The sequence below is a fragment of the Aethalodelphis obliquidens genome, unplaced genomic scaffold (assembly GCF_003676395.1).
Source record: "Aethalodelphis obliquidens isolate GAN/ISIS:26980383/991018 unplaced genomic scaffold, ASM367639v1 scaffold6, whole genome shotgun sequence".
NCBI lineage: Eukaryota > Metazoa > Chordata > Mammalia > Artiodactyla > Delphinidae > Aethalodelphis > Aethalodelphis obliquidens.
In genome coordinates this window covers 53,438,378-53,456,641 of record NW_020837950.1, presented here as the reverse complement: position 1 = coordinate 53,456,641, position 18,264 = coordinate 53,438,378, and the positions used below count along the sequence as shown (strand labels likewise).

Below are 18,264 nucleotides of genomic sequence, written 5' to 3'. Positions count from 1 at the left end.
TTTTTTCCCTAATACATAAGACTTGGGCTCTGACTGACCTTAAGTTAAGAGTATTTTTTGACACTTAAGTAGCTATATGACCTTGGGCCCCTCTAAGTTTCTATGTTATTATCTAGAAAACAAGGTAACACATTCCTTAACTCCTAGGATTCAATGAAAAGGTACATGAAAAGTGCTTAGCTAAGTACCTAGAATATGGCGCTGCTCACTAAAAGGGAACTATAATTTTTATTCTTTCATCTGTCTATTTCTCACAAAATGCACAAATCTTTCAAAAGGTAAAGTACATCAAACAAGATGAAACCCTCTCCTGAAATGAAGTCTTACTAGTATGACAGTGCTGTTTTTCTCCTTCCCTTAAAGACTGAATAAAATAGAATTTTTAATAGAAAAAGGAGTTACTCATTTAGAAAGGAAGGCTGTGTAATTCAATTCAACTTTACAATATTTAATTTTTGAAGGATTCAGAGTATTAAATTTTATATCTGTTCCCATTGAAAACTGATTTTACTGGTTTTAGACAAGTCTAGCTAAGTTTTTGTGGAAGGTTGCAGGTCTTATACAGACAACAAAACTCGTTCAAGCCTTTTCCTTAGATTCCTCCTGTGTTCTACTGTTCCTGGCTTAGAGAGAGGATATACCTACTGTGAGCTGTGGGAAGTACCCAAGTAAGGAAAGAGGTCAAATCTTTCAGAAACAAGAAGGAAGGAGAGCCACTGGCTACAGTCATTCTTTAGCATTCATCACTGGGCAAAAAACTGAGTTGCCAGGAGTGCTTTATTATATTTCTATTATGTTTGGGAAAAAGTTTTAATTATTCTTAATATTTAGAGTGATTTTCTTTCATAACACAACATGGTCAAATTTTATTCTCTGACCTTGTTCCATATAAATACTAATAGTTAAAATAAAGGTAACTTTATTTTCATTCAATCATTTATTCATTAATTCATTTTTTTTTCAATAGGCACTGTCCTACTTGCTGGTGTTACAGCAGTAAAGCCTTTGTAGAGTGTTCATTTTAGTAAGGGAAGAAAGACAACAGATAATTTAAAAATAAAGTACATTCAACATCCATTCATAATAAAACATTAGAAATCTAGGAATAGAAGGGAGCTTTCTTAAGCTAATAAAGACTTTCTATAAAACTGTCCATTGAAAGAATGCCCCTCAAGAACAGGAAGAAAACTACTGAAGGATTTCCCCTGAGGTCAGGAACAAGATATGAGTGTTACTATCACCATCTTTAATGTTTATGGGAGATCCAAGCTAGTGCAATAGGCAAGGAAAAGAAAAGAATTCATAAAGCTTAGAAAGGAAGAAATAAAATTTTTACTATTCAAAAATTATATGACTGAATAGGTAGAAAATCCAAAAGAATCTATAAACTATAAAATTAATAAGTGAATGTAGCAAGGTTGCTTAATACAAGATCAGTACACAAAATCAATTATATTATTATTATTATACTATCAAAAGAGAAATGGAAAACTTTAAAAAAAGACACCATTTACTATTGCATCAAAAACCCCACCACGGAATTAATATAAAAACAATAAAGTTGTATCAAGTGTAGTTAACGAGGACCTAAATGTGTTTAAGAATAGGAAGACTCGATATTTAGGATAGCAATTCTCCCCAAACTAATTAATAGATTTAATGTAATTTAAATAAAAATTAAAGGTTTTAAATTTAAATAAAATTTTAAAAAATTTAAATAAAAATTTGAGGTTCTTTGTAGATATTGGTAAGCTGATTTTAAAATTTACATAAAAATGCAAAGGACCAAGAATTGCCAAGGCAATCTTGAAGAAGATGAACAAACTTAGAGGACTTACAATAGCAGATATTAAAATTAATTATAAAGTTACAGTAAATAAGACAGTATGATGACACAAATGGAACCAATGGACAGGAGAGTACAGAAACAGAGTGCACATATATATGGTCATCTAATTTGTGACAATGATGATACCATGGAACAGTGAGAAAAGGATGGTCTTTTCAATACTTGGTACCAACTTGACATGTTTATGGAAAAAAAGAAGGTATCTTGGCCCATATCTCACACATACACAAAAATCAATTCCAGATGGATCTCAGATAGATACATTTTAAGCATGTAGGAACATATTTTCATGATCTTGTGGCATGCAGAGATGTCTTTAAAAAGACACAAAAAAGGAAAAAAAAAGATAAATTGGACTACATTAAGATGTTTGTTCATCAAAAAATACCAGGAATGTAAAAAAGATAAACCACACATTAGGAGAAAGTATTTGCAACACAGATAAGGGACAAAGGGCTCATTAAGAGTATATAACGAATTTCTACAAATCAATAAGTAAAAGCAGACAACTCAATAAAAAAAAACCACTGAGGTATTTCAAAACAGAAGATATCCAAATGGTCAATAAATATATGAAAGAAGCTCAGTTTCACTACTTAGTGAAATGTACATTTAAGTCATACATAATATGATATCTCTACTGCCCACCAGAAAGGCTAAAGTTAAAAAGACAAATAATATTAAATACTGGTGAGAATGTAGAGCAACAGGAAAACTTACATACTGTTGGAAATAAAAACTGGTACAACCACTCCGAAAATCTGTTTGGCATTTTCTACTAAAGCTGATCATAAATGTACCACGTAACTAGCAATTCTACTCCTGGTTGATAACCAACAGAAAAGAATACATATGTCCTCTGAAGGACAGGTACAAAAATGTTCTTAACACAACTATGCAAAAAAAAGCCAAAGACTGGAAACAACCCAACCATCCACATTGGAGGAATGGAATAAAGAAATTCTGGTAAATTCAAAAAATGGAATACTACAGAACAATGACGATGAAAAAATTACAACTATACACAATGATGTCTGCAAAACCAAAATAATGTTGAACAAAACAAGCTGTATGTAGAAGAGTCCATACTATATGATTCCTTTTATACACATCTCAAAGCCAGGCAAACTAATTTATGATATTAGAAGTTAGGATAGTGGTTTTCTTTGAGGGAAGCTAGTGACTAAGGCAGCACAAGGGAGGGGGTGTGTGAGTTTCTGGAAGTACCTCATTCTTGATCTGCATGCTGGTTATGGAGCTCTGTACACTTTGTGAAAATTCATTGAGCACTATACCTATTACTTATGCAGTTTTATATATGTAAATTATAGTTCAGTAGAAAAAAAGCCCATTAAATAATAATATGGTGAATAAACTTTCCAACTATTAACATTTTGTAAAGGTGAAAAAATAATAGGTTAAATGAAATTGAATAATATGAAGAAAATAAAGTAGGGGAGAGACACAGGGAATACGGGAAGGTGTGAAGAAGAGGGGTCATAATTTTAAAAAGAGTGGTCAGAGAGGCTTTAATGAGAATAGTTAATCTCCTTTTTCTTACCTGTATGGTAAAATTTCCCTGAAAATCCCAGGTTGAACGTAAAATTTGTGATTTGTGCACGCAAAAGATTCTGAGTATCAAGCAGGGCCTGAAATACATAATTTTAAAAAATATATCAGGTAGAGCATGGCCTTGAGAAGGTATCTTCCTTTAGCATTCAAAAGGTAAAACTACTCCTTTAGACATGAGAGAATTAAATGATGGAAAGTAGTTTCTTTACCACCTTACAACTAGCAAGAAGCTTCTGAGATTACATAAATACATACTTATATTTATCCTTTAGCTGCAATAAATCAGCAAAAAATGTCAGCTAGAAAAAGGAAGTTAAATGAAAAGTTTATTCTTCATGTATCAAAGGAAGTAGTATCTAGTACATAAAATACATCTCCCTTTACCCCTCAGGGACGTAGTTCACCAGTTGTCAAAAGAAGGACATTCTGTTTAAGTGAAACTATGCAAGAACATATATTGAAAGAAACAGATTGTTGTTTTTCAGATATATCTTTGGTCTTCAAAATACAAGACTTTTCAATCTTTAAGTCTTAGATTCCCCAAAGATAGTGATTATTCTTCAAAAATGGATATCATGGTAAAGTAAATCTGTAATTTGCCCTTCCATTGAAAAATAGATAAAACCCCCTACTAATGACAGGTAAAGCTATTTTGAATCAGAGTTTTAATTGTTATATCCTATAAAGTATTTTTCATGCTATGAGTATTTAATGGACTTCTTTTCTTCTCCTTGTCCTCCTTTTCTTTCTCATTCTTATTTAAGTTCATATTCTTGTATTCCTCTCTCCCCCTCCCCCAGACTCTGGTAGTTGAGTGCCCACCTCAGTGAGGCAAAAAGTAACACTATATGGTGGTAGATCTGTAAAGGATCTTAGTCAACATTTCTTTTATACATGAAGAAACTAAGGAGAAATGACTTGCCCATTTTCAAAGATAAAATTAGTGGTAGATCCAAGGTTAAGGATATAGATCACCTGATTCCATATTAGGTACTCTTTTTACTCTACCACACCAAGTCTTTCCCCACCCTTCCATAGTACTGCTGGATCCATAGCAAAATCTTTTCTTAACAGTGTAGCTGATATCTGGAAGCTCTGCCCCATCATGTTCACAGTCTCAATGTTTTTTTGGGTATAAACAGATATACATATTATTCAGAGACCCTCTCATGATTGTATGTGTTCAACAATTATTAGTTGCCACCCCTCTATTATTGATGCTGCTACTAGTACTACTCCTAATATGGTTGTTGTTATTGTTAGTGATAGATAATACATATCACCTCTCTGAACTTTTCCCTTCATTTATTAAAGTCGAGACAATTATCTAACTCATAGAATTATGATGAGGAATATTAAAGAGATAATATATATGGGAGTTCTTGATAAATTTTTTTAAAAGTGGTGTAAAATGGATGAAGAAGATGTGGTACATATATACAATGGAATACTACGCAGCCATAAAAAGGAACAAAACTGGGTAATTTGTAGAGACATGGATGGACCTAGAGTGTCATACAGAGTGAAGTAAGTCAGAAAGAGAAAAACAAATATTGTATATTAACGCATATACGTGGAATCTAGAAAAATGGTATAGATGACCTTATTTGCCAAGCAGAAATAGAGACACAGACGTAGAGAACAAATATATGGATACCATGGGGGAAAGGGGTAGGGTGGGAGGAACTGGGAGATTGGGATTGACACATATACACTATTGATACTATGTATAAAATAGACAGCTGATGAGAACATACTGTATAGCACAGGGAACTCTACTTAATGCACTGTGGTGTCCTAACTGGGAGGGAAATCCAAAAGGGAGGGGATATATGTATATGTATGGCTGATTCATTTTTCTGTGCAGTAGAAGCTAACACAACATTGTAAAGCAACTATACTCCAATAAAGATTAAAAAAATATTATCAGCAATATATTATATATTAATATAATTATATGTATATAATTATATATTACTGATAATTATATCTATAATTATCTATATCTGTATATCTATATCTGTATATTATATATATCTCATCTACTTATTTTTTTAATTGAAATATAGTTGGCATACAATATTATGTTAGCTTCAGGAGTATAAAATAGTGATTTTGACATTTATACTATGAAATGATCAACACCTGAAGTCTAGCAACCATCTGTCCCCACACAAAGTTGATACAGTATTACTGGCCATATTCCTTATGCGAAAATTACATCCCCATGACTTATTTTATAATCAGAAGTTTGTACTTCTTAATCTCCCTCACGTATTTCACTCATTTCCCCCACACCCCTGCCCTTTGGCAACCACCCATTTGTTCTTAGTATCTACGAGTCTGTTTACATTTTGTTTTGTTTGTTTGTTTTGTTTTTTAGACTCTATGTATAAGTGAGATCATATGGAATTTATCTTTCTCTGTCTATTTACTTCACTTAGCATAATACTCTCTAGATCCATCCATGCTGTTCCATGGCAAGATTTCACTCTTTTTTACGGCTAATATTCTACTGTATATACATACCACTCTTCTTTATCCATTCATCCATCAATGGACCTTAGGTTGCTTCCATATCTTGGCTATTAAAATAATACTACAATGAACATAGGAGTGCACATATTTTTAAAAATTATTTTATTTATTTATTTTAACATCTTTATTGGAGTATAATTACTTTACAGTGTTGTGTTAGTTTCTGCTGTATAACAAGGTGAATCAGCTATACATATACATATATCCCCATATCCCCTCCCTCTTGCGTCTCCCTCCCACCCTTCCTATCCCACCTCTCTAGGTGGTCACAAAGCACTGAGCTGATCTCCCTGTGCTACGTGGTTGCTTCCCACTAGCTATCTGTTTTACACTTGGTAGTGTATAAATGTCAATGCCACTCTCTCACTTCGTCCTAGCTTACCCTTCCCTCTCCCCGTGTCCTCGAGTCCATTCTCTACATCTGCGTCTTTATTCTTGTCCTGCCCCTAGGTTCTTCAGAACCATTTTGTTTTCTTAGATTCCATATATATGTGTTAGCATATGGTACTTGTTTTTCTCTTTCTGACTTACTTCACTCTGTATGACAGACTCTAGGTCCATCCACCTCACTACAAATAACTCAATTTTGTTTCTTTTTATGGCTGAGTAACATTCCATCGTATATACGTGCCACATCTTCTTTATCCATTCATCTGTCAATGGACACTTAGGTTGCTTCGTCCTGACTATTGTAAATAGAGCTTCAATGAATATTGTGGTACATGACACTTTTTGAATTATGGTTTTCTCAGTGTATATGCCCAGTAGTGGAACTGCCGGGTTGTATGGTAGTTCTATTTTTAGTTTTTTAAGGAACCTAAAAACTAAAAACTAAAACTATTTTTAGTTTTTAGTTTTTTAGTTTTTTTTTTTAACTGTTCTCCATAGTGGAGAACATTCCCACCAACAGTGCAAGAGGGTTCCCTTTTCTCCACCCCCTCTCCAGCATTTATTGTTTGTAAATTTTTTGATGATGGCCATTCTGACCAGTGTGAGGTGATACCTCATTGTAGTTTTGATTTGCATTTCTCTAATGGTTAGTGATGTTGACCATCCTTTCATGTGGTTGTTGGCAATCTGTATATCTTCTTTGGAGAAATGTCTATTTAGGTCTTCTGCCCATTTTTGGATTGGGTTGTTTTTTTGATATTGAGCTGCGTGAGCTGCTTGTATATTTTGGAGATTAACCCTTTGTCAGTTGCTTCGTTTGCAAATATGTTCTCCCATTCTGAGGGTGGTCTTTTGTACATATGTTTTTGAATTAGTGTTTTTGTTTTCTTTGGGTAAATACTCAGAAGTGAAATTGCTGGATGATATGGTAGTTCTATTTTTAAGTTTTTGAGGAAGCTTCATACTGTTTTCCATAGTGGCTGCACCAATTTACAATCCCACCAATAGTATATGAGGGTTCCCTTTTCTCCATATCCTCTCTAGCACTTGCTATTTCTTGTCATTTTGATGGTAGCTATTCTGACAGACATCTTTTCATGTGTCTGTTGGCCATCTGTATGTCTTCTTTGGAATAATGTCTATTCAGATCCTCTTCCCATTTTTAAATGGATTGGGGTTTTTTTTGGTATGGTATTGAGTTTCATGAATTTTTTTTTTTTTTTTTTTTAAATTTCATTTATTTATTTATTTTTGGCTGTGCTGGGTCTTCTTTTCTGTGCGTGGGCTTTCTCTAGTTGCGGCGAGCGGGAGCCACTCTTCATCGCGGTGCGCGGGCCTCTCACTGCCGCGGCCTCTCTTGTTGCGGAGCACAAGCTCCAGACGCGCAGGCTCAGTAGTTGTGGCTCACGGGCCCAGCCGCTCCACAGCATGTGGGATCTTCCCGGACCGGGGCACGAACCCGTGTCCCCTGCATTGGCAGGCAGACGCTCAACCACTGCGCCACCAGGGAAACCCCATGAATTTTTTATATATTTTGGATATCAAACCCTTATTGGATATGTTATTTACAAATATCTTCTACCATTCAGTAGTCTGCCTTTTCATTTTGTTGATGGTTTTCTTCAAAAAGCTTTTGGTTTGATATAGTACTACTTGTTTCTTTTTATGTTTGTTTTCCTTGCCTGAGGAGATACATCCAAAAAATATTGTTAAGACTGATGTCAAAGAAAGTACTGCCTATGTTTTTTTCTAGAAGTTTTATGGTTTCAGGTCTTACATTTAAGTCTTTAATCCATATTGAGTTTATTTCTGTATATGGTATGAGAAAGTGCTCCAGTTTGATCCTTTTGCATATAGTTTTCCAAGCACCATTTATTAAAGAGGCTGTCTATTCTCCATTTTATATTCTTGTCTCCTTTGTCATAGATTAATTGACCATCTAAGTGTGGTTTATTTCTGTGTTCTCTATTCTGTTCCATTGTTCTATGTGTCTGTTTTTGTGCCAGTACCATAATATTTTGATTACTGTAGCTTTGTAGGACTACATGATTTGCATGAAATCAGGGAGCATGATACCTTCAGCTCTGTTCTTTCTCAAAATTGTTTTGGTTATTTGGGGTCTTTTGTAATTCCACGCAAATTTTAGAGTTATTTGTTCTAGTTCTGTGAAAAATGTCATTGGTTTTTTGATAGGATTTGCACTGAATCTGTAGATTGCCTTGGGTACTCTGGAGATTTTAACAATATTAATTCTTCCAATCCATGAGCACAGTATATCCTTCCATTTGTTTGTGTAATCTTTAATTTCTTTCATCAATATCTTAGTCTTTAGAGTACAAGACTTTTGCCTTCTTGGTTAGATTTATTCCTAGGTATTTTATTCTTTTTGATTCAATTGTAAAGGGAATCCTTTTCTTAATTTCTCTGATAGTTCATTACTAGTGTCTAGAAATGCAACTGATTTTTGCACTGATTTTGTATCCTGAAACTTTTTTGAATTCATTTATTAGTTATAATAGTTTTTTTGGTGGAGCCTTCAGGGGTTTCTATATAAAGTATCAAACAGTGACAGTTTTGCTTCTTCCTTTCCAATTTGGATTCGTTTTATTCCTTTTTTTTGTCTAATTGCTGTGGCTCAGACTTCTGATACTATGTTGTGAGAGGGGCATATCTTTGTCTTGTTCCTGATCTTAGAGGAAAAGTTTTTAACTCTTCACGGTTGGTTCTGATGTTGGCTGTGGGTTTGTCATATACGGCCTTGATTATGTTGAGGTACATTCCCTCTATAACCACTTTGTTGAGAATTTTTATCATAAATGGATGTTGAATTTTGTCAGAAGTTTTTTTGGCATCTAGTGAGATGATTATGTGATTTTTATCCTTGATTTTGTTAATGTGGTGTATAACATTGATTGATTTGTGGATTTTGAACCATCCTTCCATCCCTGGTAAAAATCCCGCTTGATTGGGCTTCCCTGGTGGCGCAGTGGTTGAGAGTCTGCCTGCTGATGCAGGGGACACGGGTTCATGCCATGGTCCGGGAAGATCCCACATGCCGCAGAGCGGCTAGGCCCGTGAGCCATGACCGCTGAGCCTGCGCGTCCGGAGCCTGTGCTCCGCAACGGGAGAGGACACAGCAGTGAGAGGCCCGTGTACCACACACACACACAAAAATCCTGCTTGATCATGGTGTATGATCTTTTTAATGTATTGCTCAATTTTGTTTGCTAATACTTTTTGAAGATTTTTGCATCTATGTTCATCAGTGATACTGACCTGTAATATTCCTTTTTTTGTGGTGTCTTTGTCAGGTTTTGGTATCAGGTTGATGCTGGCCTCATAGAATGAATTTAGAAGTGTTCTCTCCTCTTCGGTTTTTTGGAATAGTTCGAAAGAGATGTTAACTCTTCTTTAAATGTTTGGTAGAATTCACCTGTGAAGTCGTCTGGTCCTGGAAATTTTCTTATTGGAATTTTTTGGATTACTGATTCAATTTCATTACTATTCTGTTCAGATTTTCTATTTCTTCCTGATTCAATCTGTGAGATTATACATTTCTAGGAATATATCCATTTCTAATAGTTTGCCCAATTTGTTGGCATATAGCTGTTCCTAGTAATCTCTTAGGATCCTTTGTATTTCTGTGATGCCAGTTGTACCTTCTCCTCTTTTATTTCTGATTTTATTTATTTGGGCCCTCTCTCTTTTATTCTTGATGAGTGTAGCTAAGGTTCATCAATTTTGTTTATCTTTTCCAAAAACCAGCTATTAGTTTCACTGATTTTTTTCTGTTGTTTTTTTAGTCTCTATTTCATTTATTTCTACTCAGATCTTTATTATTTCCTTCCTTTTACTGATGTTGGGTTTTGTTTGTTCTTCTTTTCCTAGTTCCTTTAGGTGTAAGGTTAGATTGTTTATTTGAGATTTTCTTGTTCCTGGGGTAAGCCTATATCTCTATAAACTTCCCTGTTAGAACTGTTCTGCTGCTTCCCATAGATTTTGGAACGCTGCGATTCCATTTTCATTTATTTCAAGTATTTTTAAATTTCCTCTTTGATTTCTTCAATGACCCATTGGTTGTTTAGTAGCATATTGTTTAGCATTCACATTTTTATTTTTTGTGGTTTTTTTCTTTTAGTTGATTTCTAGTCTCAGTATTGTGGTCAGAATGCTTGCTACAATTTCAATTTTCTTAAATTTACTGAGACTTTTTTTGTGGCCTAGCATGTGATCTATTCTACAGAAAGTTCCATGTGCTCTTGAAAAGAATGTGTATTCTGCTTTTGGATGGAATGTTCTATATATATATCTATTAAGTCAATTTTATCTAATGTATCATTTAAGGCCAGTGTTTCCTTAGTGATTTTCTGTCTGGATGATCTGTCCATTGTCCCCTACTGTTATTGTGTTACTGTCAATTTCTTCCTTTATGTCTGTTAACATATGCTTTATGTATTTAGGTGCTTCTATATACTTACAGGTGTTTGCATATATACTTACAAGTGTTATAGCTTTTTGTTGGATTGATCCCTTTATCATTATGTAAGCCCTTCTTTGTCTCTTGTTACAGTCTTTGTTCAAAACTCTATTTTGTCTAATATAAGTATTGCAATCCCAGCTTTCATTTTGTTTCCATTTGCATGGAATATCTTTTTTCATTCCCTCACTGACAGTCTGTGTTTTAAATCTGAAATGAGTCTCTTGTAGGCATATATATTTGGGTCTTGTTTTTTAATCCATTCAACTCTATATCCTTTGATTGGAGCATTTAGTCCCTTTACATTTAAAGCAATTATTGATAGGTATGTATTTATTGCCATTTTTTATTGTTTTCTATTTTTTTGTAGTTCTTTGTTCTTTTCTTCTTCTCTTGCCCTCTTCCCTTATGATTTGATGACTATTGTTAGTGTTATGTTTGGATTCCTTTCTCCTTATTTTTTATGTATCTATTATAGGTTTTTGGTTTGTGGTTACCATGAGGTTTATATATAACAACATTTATGTATGCTTATTTTAAGCTGATGATCTCTTAAGCTCAAACACCTTCTAACAGCCTTATATTTTTACACCACCCCCCCCCAGATTTTATGTTTTTGATGTCATATTTTACATCTTTTTATTTTATGTATCCTTTAATTATTGTAGATATAGATTATTGTAGATATAGATCATTTTACTACTTTTGTCTTTTAACCTTCCTACTAGTTTACATGTGATTAATCCACTACCTTTGCTATGTTTGCTTTTATCAATCAGATTTTTCCTTTCATACTTTTCTTATTTCTAGTTGTGGCTTTTTCTTTTCTGCACAGTAAAGTGCCTTTAACATTTCTTGTAAGGCCAGTTTAGCAGTGATGAACTCTTTCAGCATTTGCTCATCTGTAAAACACTTTGTCTCCTTCAACTGTGAACTTTAACCTTAATGGTTAGAATATTCTTGGTTGTAGGTTTTTTCCTTTTGGCATTTTGAATTATCATGCCACTCTCTTCTAGCCTGCAAAGCATCTGCTGAAAAGTCAGCTCATGGTCTTAGGGCAGTTTCCTTGTACATAACTAGTTGTTTTTTCTCATGCTGATTTTAAGATTCTCTCTTTAATTTTAGTTAAAATGTGTATTGGTGTGGACCTCTTTGACTTCATCTTCTTGGGGACTCTCTGTGCTTCTTGAAACTGGATGTCTATTTCCTTCCCAGGGTTAGGGATATTTTCAGCTATTTTTCCTTTCTTTTTTTTCTTTAATATTTATTTATTTGGCTGCATCGGGTCTTAGTTGTGGGATCTTCACTGAGGCATGTGGGATCTTTCACTGCGGTGCACGGGCTCTTTGTTGTGGCATGCAGGCTTCTCTCTGGTTGTGGTGCGCAGGATCCTCTCTAGTTGTGGCGTGTGGGCTCCAGAGCATATGGGCTCAGTAGTTGTGGCATGCAGGCTCTCCAGTTGTGGTGTGCGGACTCTAGAGCGCACAGGCTTAGTTGCCTCATGGCATGTGGGATCTTAGTTCCCCAACCAGGGATCGAACCCATGTCCCCTGCATTGGAAGGTGGATTCTTAACCACTGGACACCAGGGAAGTCCCCAGCTATTTTTTCTTAAAAAACGTTTTCTGCTGTCTTCTCGTCTCTTCTTCTTCTGGGACCCTATAATGTGAATGTTAATATGCTTGATATTGTCCCAGAAGTCTCTTAAGCCATTCTTATGAAAACAATTTTTTTCTCTTTTCTGTTCAGCTTGGGTGATTTCCACTACTCTGTCTTTCAGATTGCTGATCTGTTCTTCTGTATCGTCTAATCTACTGTTGATATCCTCTAGTATATTTTTCATCCCATTTATTGTATTCTTCAGCTCTGATGGGTTCTTTCTTATATTTTCTAATTCTTTCTTGTGGTTTTCACTGTGTTCTTTCACTGTGTTCTTTCACTGTGTTCACTGTGTTTCACTCACTTCTCCTGAGATCAGTGAGCATCTTTATGATCATTACCTTGAGCTCTTTATTGGGTATATTGCTTATCTCCATTTTGGTTAAATGTTTTTACCTGGGATTTTGTCTTGTTCCATCATATGGAACATATTCCTTCATCTCCTCATTTTGTATAATTCTCTGGGTTTTTTTCCTATGTATTAGATAGTGGTGTTATGTCTTCCAATCTCGGTGAAGTAGCCTTATATACCAGACATGTTATGGGGACCAGCAGAAAGTTCCCTGCTGGCCACCTAAGATAGATGTTACAGAGGTGTCTCCTATGTGGGCTGTATGTGTGCCCTTCTGTTGTATCAGGGCCAACTATCGTGGCTATGCTGGTAGGTAGAGCTGGTTCCTGGCCCAGCTGGTTGCCAAGGCCCTGCTGGTGGACAGGGCAAGTCTCCCATGATAATGGGCTAGAAGGTGGATTCCAAAACGGCGCTTGCCAGTGCCCGTGTCAGCACTGTACAATGACATCTCAAAGACGGCTGTTGCCAGAGTCTCATGGGGAGTCTCAGCTGCCTTTTGCCTCTCTGGGAGGCTCTCCAATATCAGCCAGTGGTTCTGACCCAGGCACTTCTCAAATTACTGCCTCAACACTGGGACTTGGACTGTGTGAGATTTTGTGGGTGCCCTTTGTGCAAGTCCTTTAAACACAGAGTCTCATTATCCTATAGAACTTTGGCTCTCCTGAATGTAAGCTCTGCTGGTTTTCAAAGTCTGACTTTCTAAGGGCTTGTCTTCATAGTGCAGGACCCCTGGGCTGGGGAGCTTGATATGGGGCTCAGACCTCTCACTCCTTGGGGAGGGGAGGAACTCCTGTTTGTGGGTCATCAACCAGGGGGTGTGGGTCTTGACTAGATAGCATCTCTGCCCTTCCTACCCATCCTGTTGTAGCTCCTTCTTTATATCTTCAGTTGTGGAAGATCTTTTCTGCTACTCTTCAGGTTGTTCTATAGATAGTTGCTCTGTAAGTAGTTGTAATTTTGGTGTGCCCATGAAAGGAGGTGAGTTCAGGGTCTTCGTACTCCATCATCTTGAGATCTCATTTATTTCTTGAAGGTTTTTTCCCCTCATTTTATTTACCTTCAGTATCCTCCTACCCTTCTTTCTCCCCTTCTTCTTGCTTATTTCTTCTACTCAGCTGAATATTCTAGTTGGATCTTCCTATCTTTCCTTCCCCTTGGATCTTATCTTTCTTCTTCATCCATCTTACTTCATTTCATTCTCTTATTTTCCTCCTTTCAATGGTGAAAATATGTATTCAAAAATCCATCTTAAAATCATTTCTTGTGTGTTCACTGCTTTATTCTTAAAGTTAGAAATTTTTTCTTTTTATCTCCCTGAAAATAAAATCCCCAAACTGCACTTGAACTTTACTTTGTGATTCTAGATTGTTTTTTTAAATTTACATTTACAATATTTAATAGGAAGAAACCCAAACAATCTATCCTATGATTAGACCTCGGAAGCAAATTCAGTACCTGTTAACTAACCTCTAAATCAACTATAATACATTGACTCAAATTATTGAATTAGCTCTGATTTTGCAGGCTTGACTTGGCATTTTACATATTTATTCAATGTTCTGGAAATAAACATTAAAACACATAAAAGATATATTGAAACAGATGGCAGCTACTAATATCATGACTATGTATAGTGAAGAGGGAAGTTTATTTCTAGATAATAATTTATAAAGTTAAGTAGTAATATTTCTTATGTTTTACATTGCTTTTATGAAACAGATTTTGGGAGTGTCTATGAGAACAATGTTATATATTCACCCATTATTTCTGTCTTTTCAAAATATGCTTTTGTGCAGGAAGCTTGAATACTCAGTAATATTCTTTTCTTTGCTCAGTAATATTCTTAAATCATATCCTTTTTGTTAAACTCTTCATTGCTAGAATGTTTTTATTCATCATTATTCTATTTATAACTTATATAGTCTATTATTCCTATGAACATTTATATAAAATGATATAAAATAATACTTTATGTGCAACATGTCTAAAATGCTTTATCCTTTATGTGCAACATGTCTAAAATGCTGTAATAATATCTAAAATCTAATCATAATAATCTAAATCAATATTCCAGTACCAAATTCAGAAAACCACATGTATTCTGGGCAAGCAAACACTCTCTGATATGCAAACTACTTTGGCCATGGAGGAGGTAATTGATCACTGCCACGTGCAGAGGTATTATTTACTGGTCTCCTCCAATCTAACAACCCTAAGAACATAGATGTGTACTGTCAGAAATGGTCTGATTATTGAAAAATGGTACTTAAGTGTTCCAAAACTTTGAATATATTTAGCAGGCTAATTCACAATTCTACGTGTCAGTGATTATCTTTAAAATATCACATCTTTTTCTAATTAAAAAAAAATTAAAATCACTAATAAATCTACCTCTCAGGATAAATTAATATTATGATGTAATCCCATCCCATTTTTACCAATAACTACATATACCTATGTATATGTAGATATATAGATGTATAAGTGAAATTAGAGCCATAAAGTAAAAATTAGAACTGTATCAATTATGATTAAAAATACAGAGTTTTGAATTTTGCCTTTTCCATTTAACAGTATATCATGAGCTTTCTCCTGTCACATTAACCATCCAAAACCAAAATTTTTAATGGATGCTGAATATTACATCAAATGGATATACTATAATTTATTGAACCATTTTATACTACTGTTGTACATTTAGATTGTTTAATTTTTTTGTCTAATATAAATACTGCTCTGTGTATCAATACATATTTTTATAGCAAAGGAGTAACCATTTCTGCAGGAGAAAATAATTCTGCTTACTCTTCAGCAAACAAAAGTTTCTGATTGCTGTCACACACTGAATTCCTAGGATGGCATGGAATTGATTAGGGCTACTCATGGCTGAGAGAAATGCATACTCTGAGATATTACAGTAGGGTGTCTGGATAGCCTCAATGGCACTTTCTTTGAGGTTCCATGAATTTGTGAATGCGGGGTAGGGGTGGGCTGGTAAGAAAGAAAGGAAGAGAATATGGAATACATGGGACCTCCCAGGATCCTCTATCAGCTAGAAAGGGTTATTGTGACTTTCCCAGCCTTTCTACTGATCCTCACAACTGCAGCCAACTCAGGGTCCCATCGCCACCCCTGAGAAATGCCAAAAACTACAAAGGATACAAAAGAGAGAAAGACTGAACTGGCACTGTGTATTTTGTGCCACCAAGAGAATAATGACTGAAGATACTAGAATGCTGCAATTCTGAGTCTGAGATAAAGATAATATAACTTTACATTTGTATTATTGCTTATAATTCTCAAAAAGCTTTCACTTATCATCTCACACGACCTTTACAACAACTTAAGAGAGTCAGGGTAAGCACTATTATTGCCACTTTAAATTTAAGGCAAGTAAGGCTCAGATATGTGAAGTGACTTGCTAAACCCACACAGCAAATAAGAGGCAGAATAGGGGATTTAAACCCATATTTCCATATGGTATAAGCTGTCTTGTCTAGAAACAAGAAAATGAAAAATATCTTGACTAATATGCTTTCCAAGTATAATATCTTATACAGAAAAGTCTTTAAATTTTTTTTAAGACTATGAAACAGACTTTCCTGTCACAAACCATGTCTTTTAAATCTTCCCACACTAATATTTTTGTATTGCTGAGGAAACATAGTGTGTTTTGTTTGTATGTTTATTTATTGATCTATATTCTCTCCCTCCCTTTCTGTGTGTGTATGTGTATATATTTATGTAATCTTTCTTGCGTATGAATTAGCCTTTCACTTATCTATAACAAAAAAAGCATTTAAAATGGAAGAAGCTTAGACCAAACTGATGAAAGTACAGCATTTATAAGTTCACTCATTTATAGTACAGAGTATAGATTAAGGCTTGATATCCTGAGAGTCAAGGTCTTAAAAGTCCTCTATTGTGATTTTCCACAAGCAAGATTGTCTTTCACATTGACATGAAATGTGATTTTCTGTCCTCAGGCCAAGCTGGTAGGCAGATTGCTTTTATGTAATTCCTGTGAAGCTGGCAGGAGGTGACTCATATACATAAATGCCTCTTTCAATCAGGAAGAAGGTGTCAGAGGGCGGGTGGGTGGTGTCTGAATGACTAAGTTTTAAGATGTTGGGGTACTGAAAAAAATCTCCTAAAATGAGAGTTTCTAGGGAGATGCACACATGAGGATCTGGATCACGTCAATGAATCAAAGGAGAACTTTGAAAAGATTTTACTACATTGTTTGAATCTCAGTCTTTACTTCATAACTCAGTGAAAAGAGAAATTCCCTCAACTACTCATAAATTAAAAATAGCTCAGATTTTAAACAAGCTCTTGGAATGAGACTTGATTCCAAGAGGCTCAAATTGAAATATTAAGTACATTGTATGAAAGGGACAGAGGAGTTATGGGTATGAAAAAGTCACGAGAAAGTCACAGAAATTTTTAGAAATAGCCACAGTAGAGGAAGAGTACGTTCCTGAGAAAATAAGTGACTACTCACTATCTCATTCAAGTAAAATCAAACTTTCCTACAGATGGTAGTGCTATGGAACAGAATAAAAGTCTCTGTTGAAATCCCTGAAAGGATTTCAGATAAATGCGAAGTAGCAGTATGGCCAGGTATCTAGGTGGTAGTCCATAATAGCCGATGTTCTCAGGAAATGCTCAGTGGAACAGATAAAAGCCAATACAGTAATTGAACTCCTAGGGAAAGCTGAACAGGTTGACAGAGTGAAATTCTTCATTTCATGGCTTTATGTTCTGGTTTTCTCACAAGGCCATGTTATATATCTGTTGTTTTTTCCTCTAAAAAATTTATAGGGGGGCAGAGCAGAAAACAACAAGGTGGCGCATGTACGAAGTTGTTGACAGGAACCAAGAGCGATCAGTGTGAGTGGGAGTAGGATCCTGGATTAAACAACGTTACCAACAAAAGGCTGCAATGCTTTTTTCACTCACTTATCACTCTGTGTGTTATGCTGGTTCACTGGCTTTCCCTATATTATCACATCCATTTATTATTTTCAGGGACTATATAACTACTTTCAATTATAGCACCAGAACAGTTTCTATTAGTACTTTTCCCACCTTCATATCTGTTTAAGATTATATATGAATTCTAAATTTCTTCGGTAGTTCTGGACTGTTGTCTAAACTTTTCTAACAGACTTTTTAAAAATTTTATTTTGGAGTTTTCTTGAAGTGGTGAATTTCTGAGAGAGCTCAGAGTATTATTGCAGAAGACTTTGGATATGGTCCACTACTGTCAATAAAGATTTCAGAAAATACAGAACCTTAATTCTGCAGCAAATCTATAGCAAACTTTATTCCAGTGTTAAGAAGCAATCATTATTTTCCACAGCCTGATTTTTATATGAGTTGCTTTAAAGAATGTATAATCGATTTTCCGTGCAGGGTTGCTAAG

General features: G+C 35.1%; 1 protein-coding gene across 1 annotated transcript in view; it reads right to left on the bottom strand.

Annotated features, from left to right (window-relative positions):
- LOC113619047 (bifunctional heparan sulfate N-deacetylase/N-sulfotransferase 3) overlaps positions 1–18,264 on the bottom strand; it is a 142,591-nt gene that overhangs the window by 95,093 nt on the left and 29,234 nt on the right. The window contains exon 2 of the mRNA XM_027103598.1: positions 3,411–3,498. Coding sequence (XP_026959399.1) covers positions 3,411–3,498 — 88 coding nt within the window. The remainder of the gene's footprint in view (positions 1–3,410; positions 3,499–18,264) is intronic.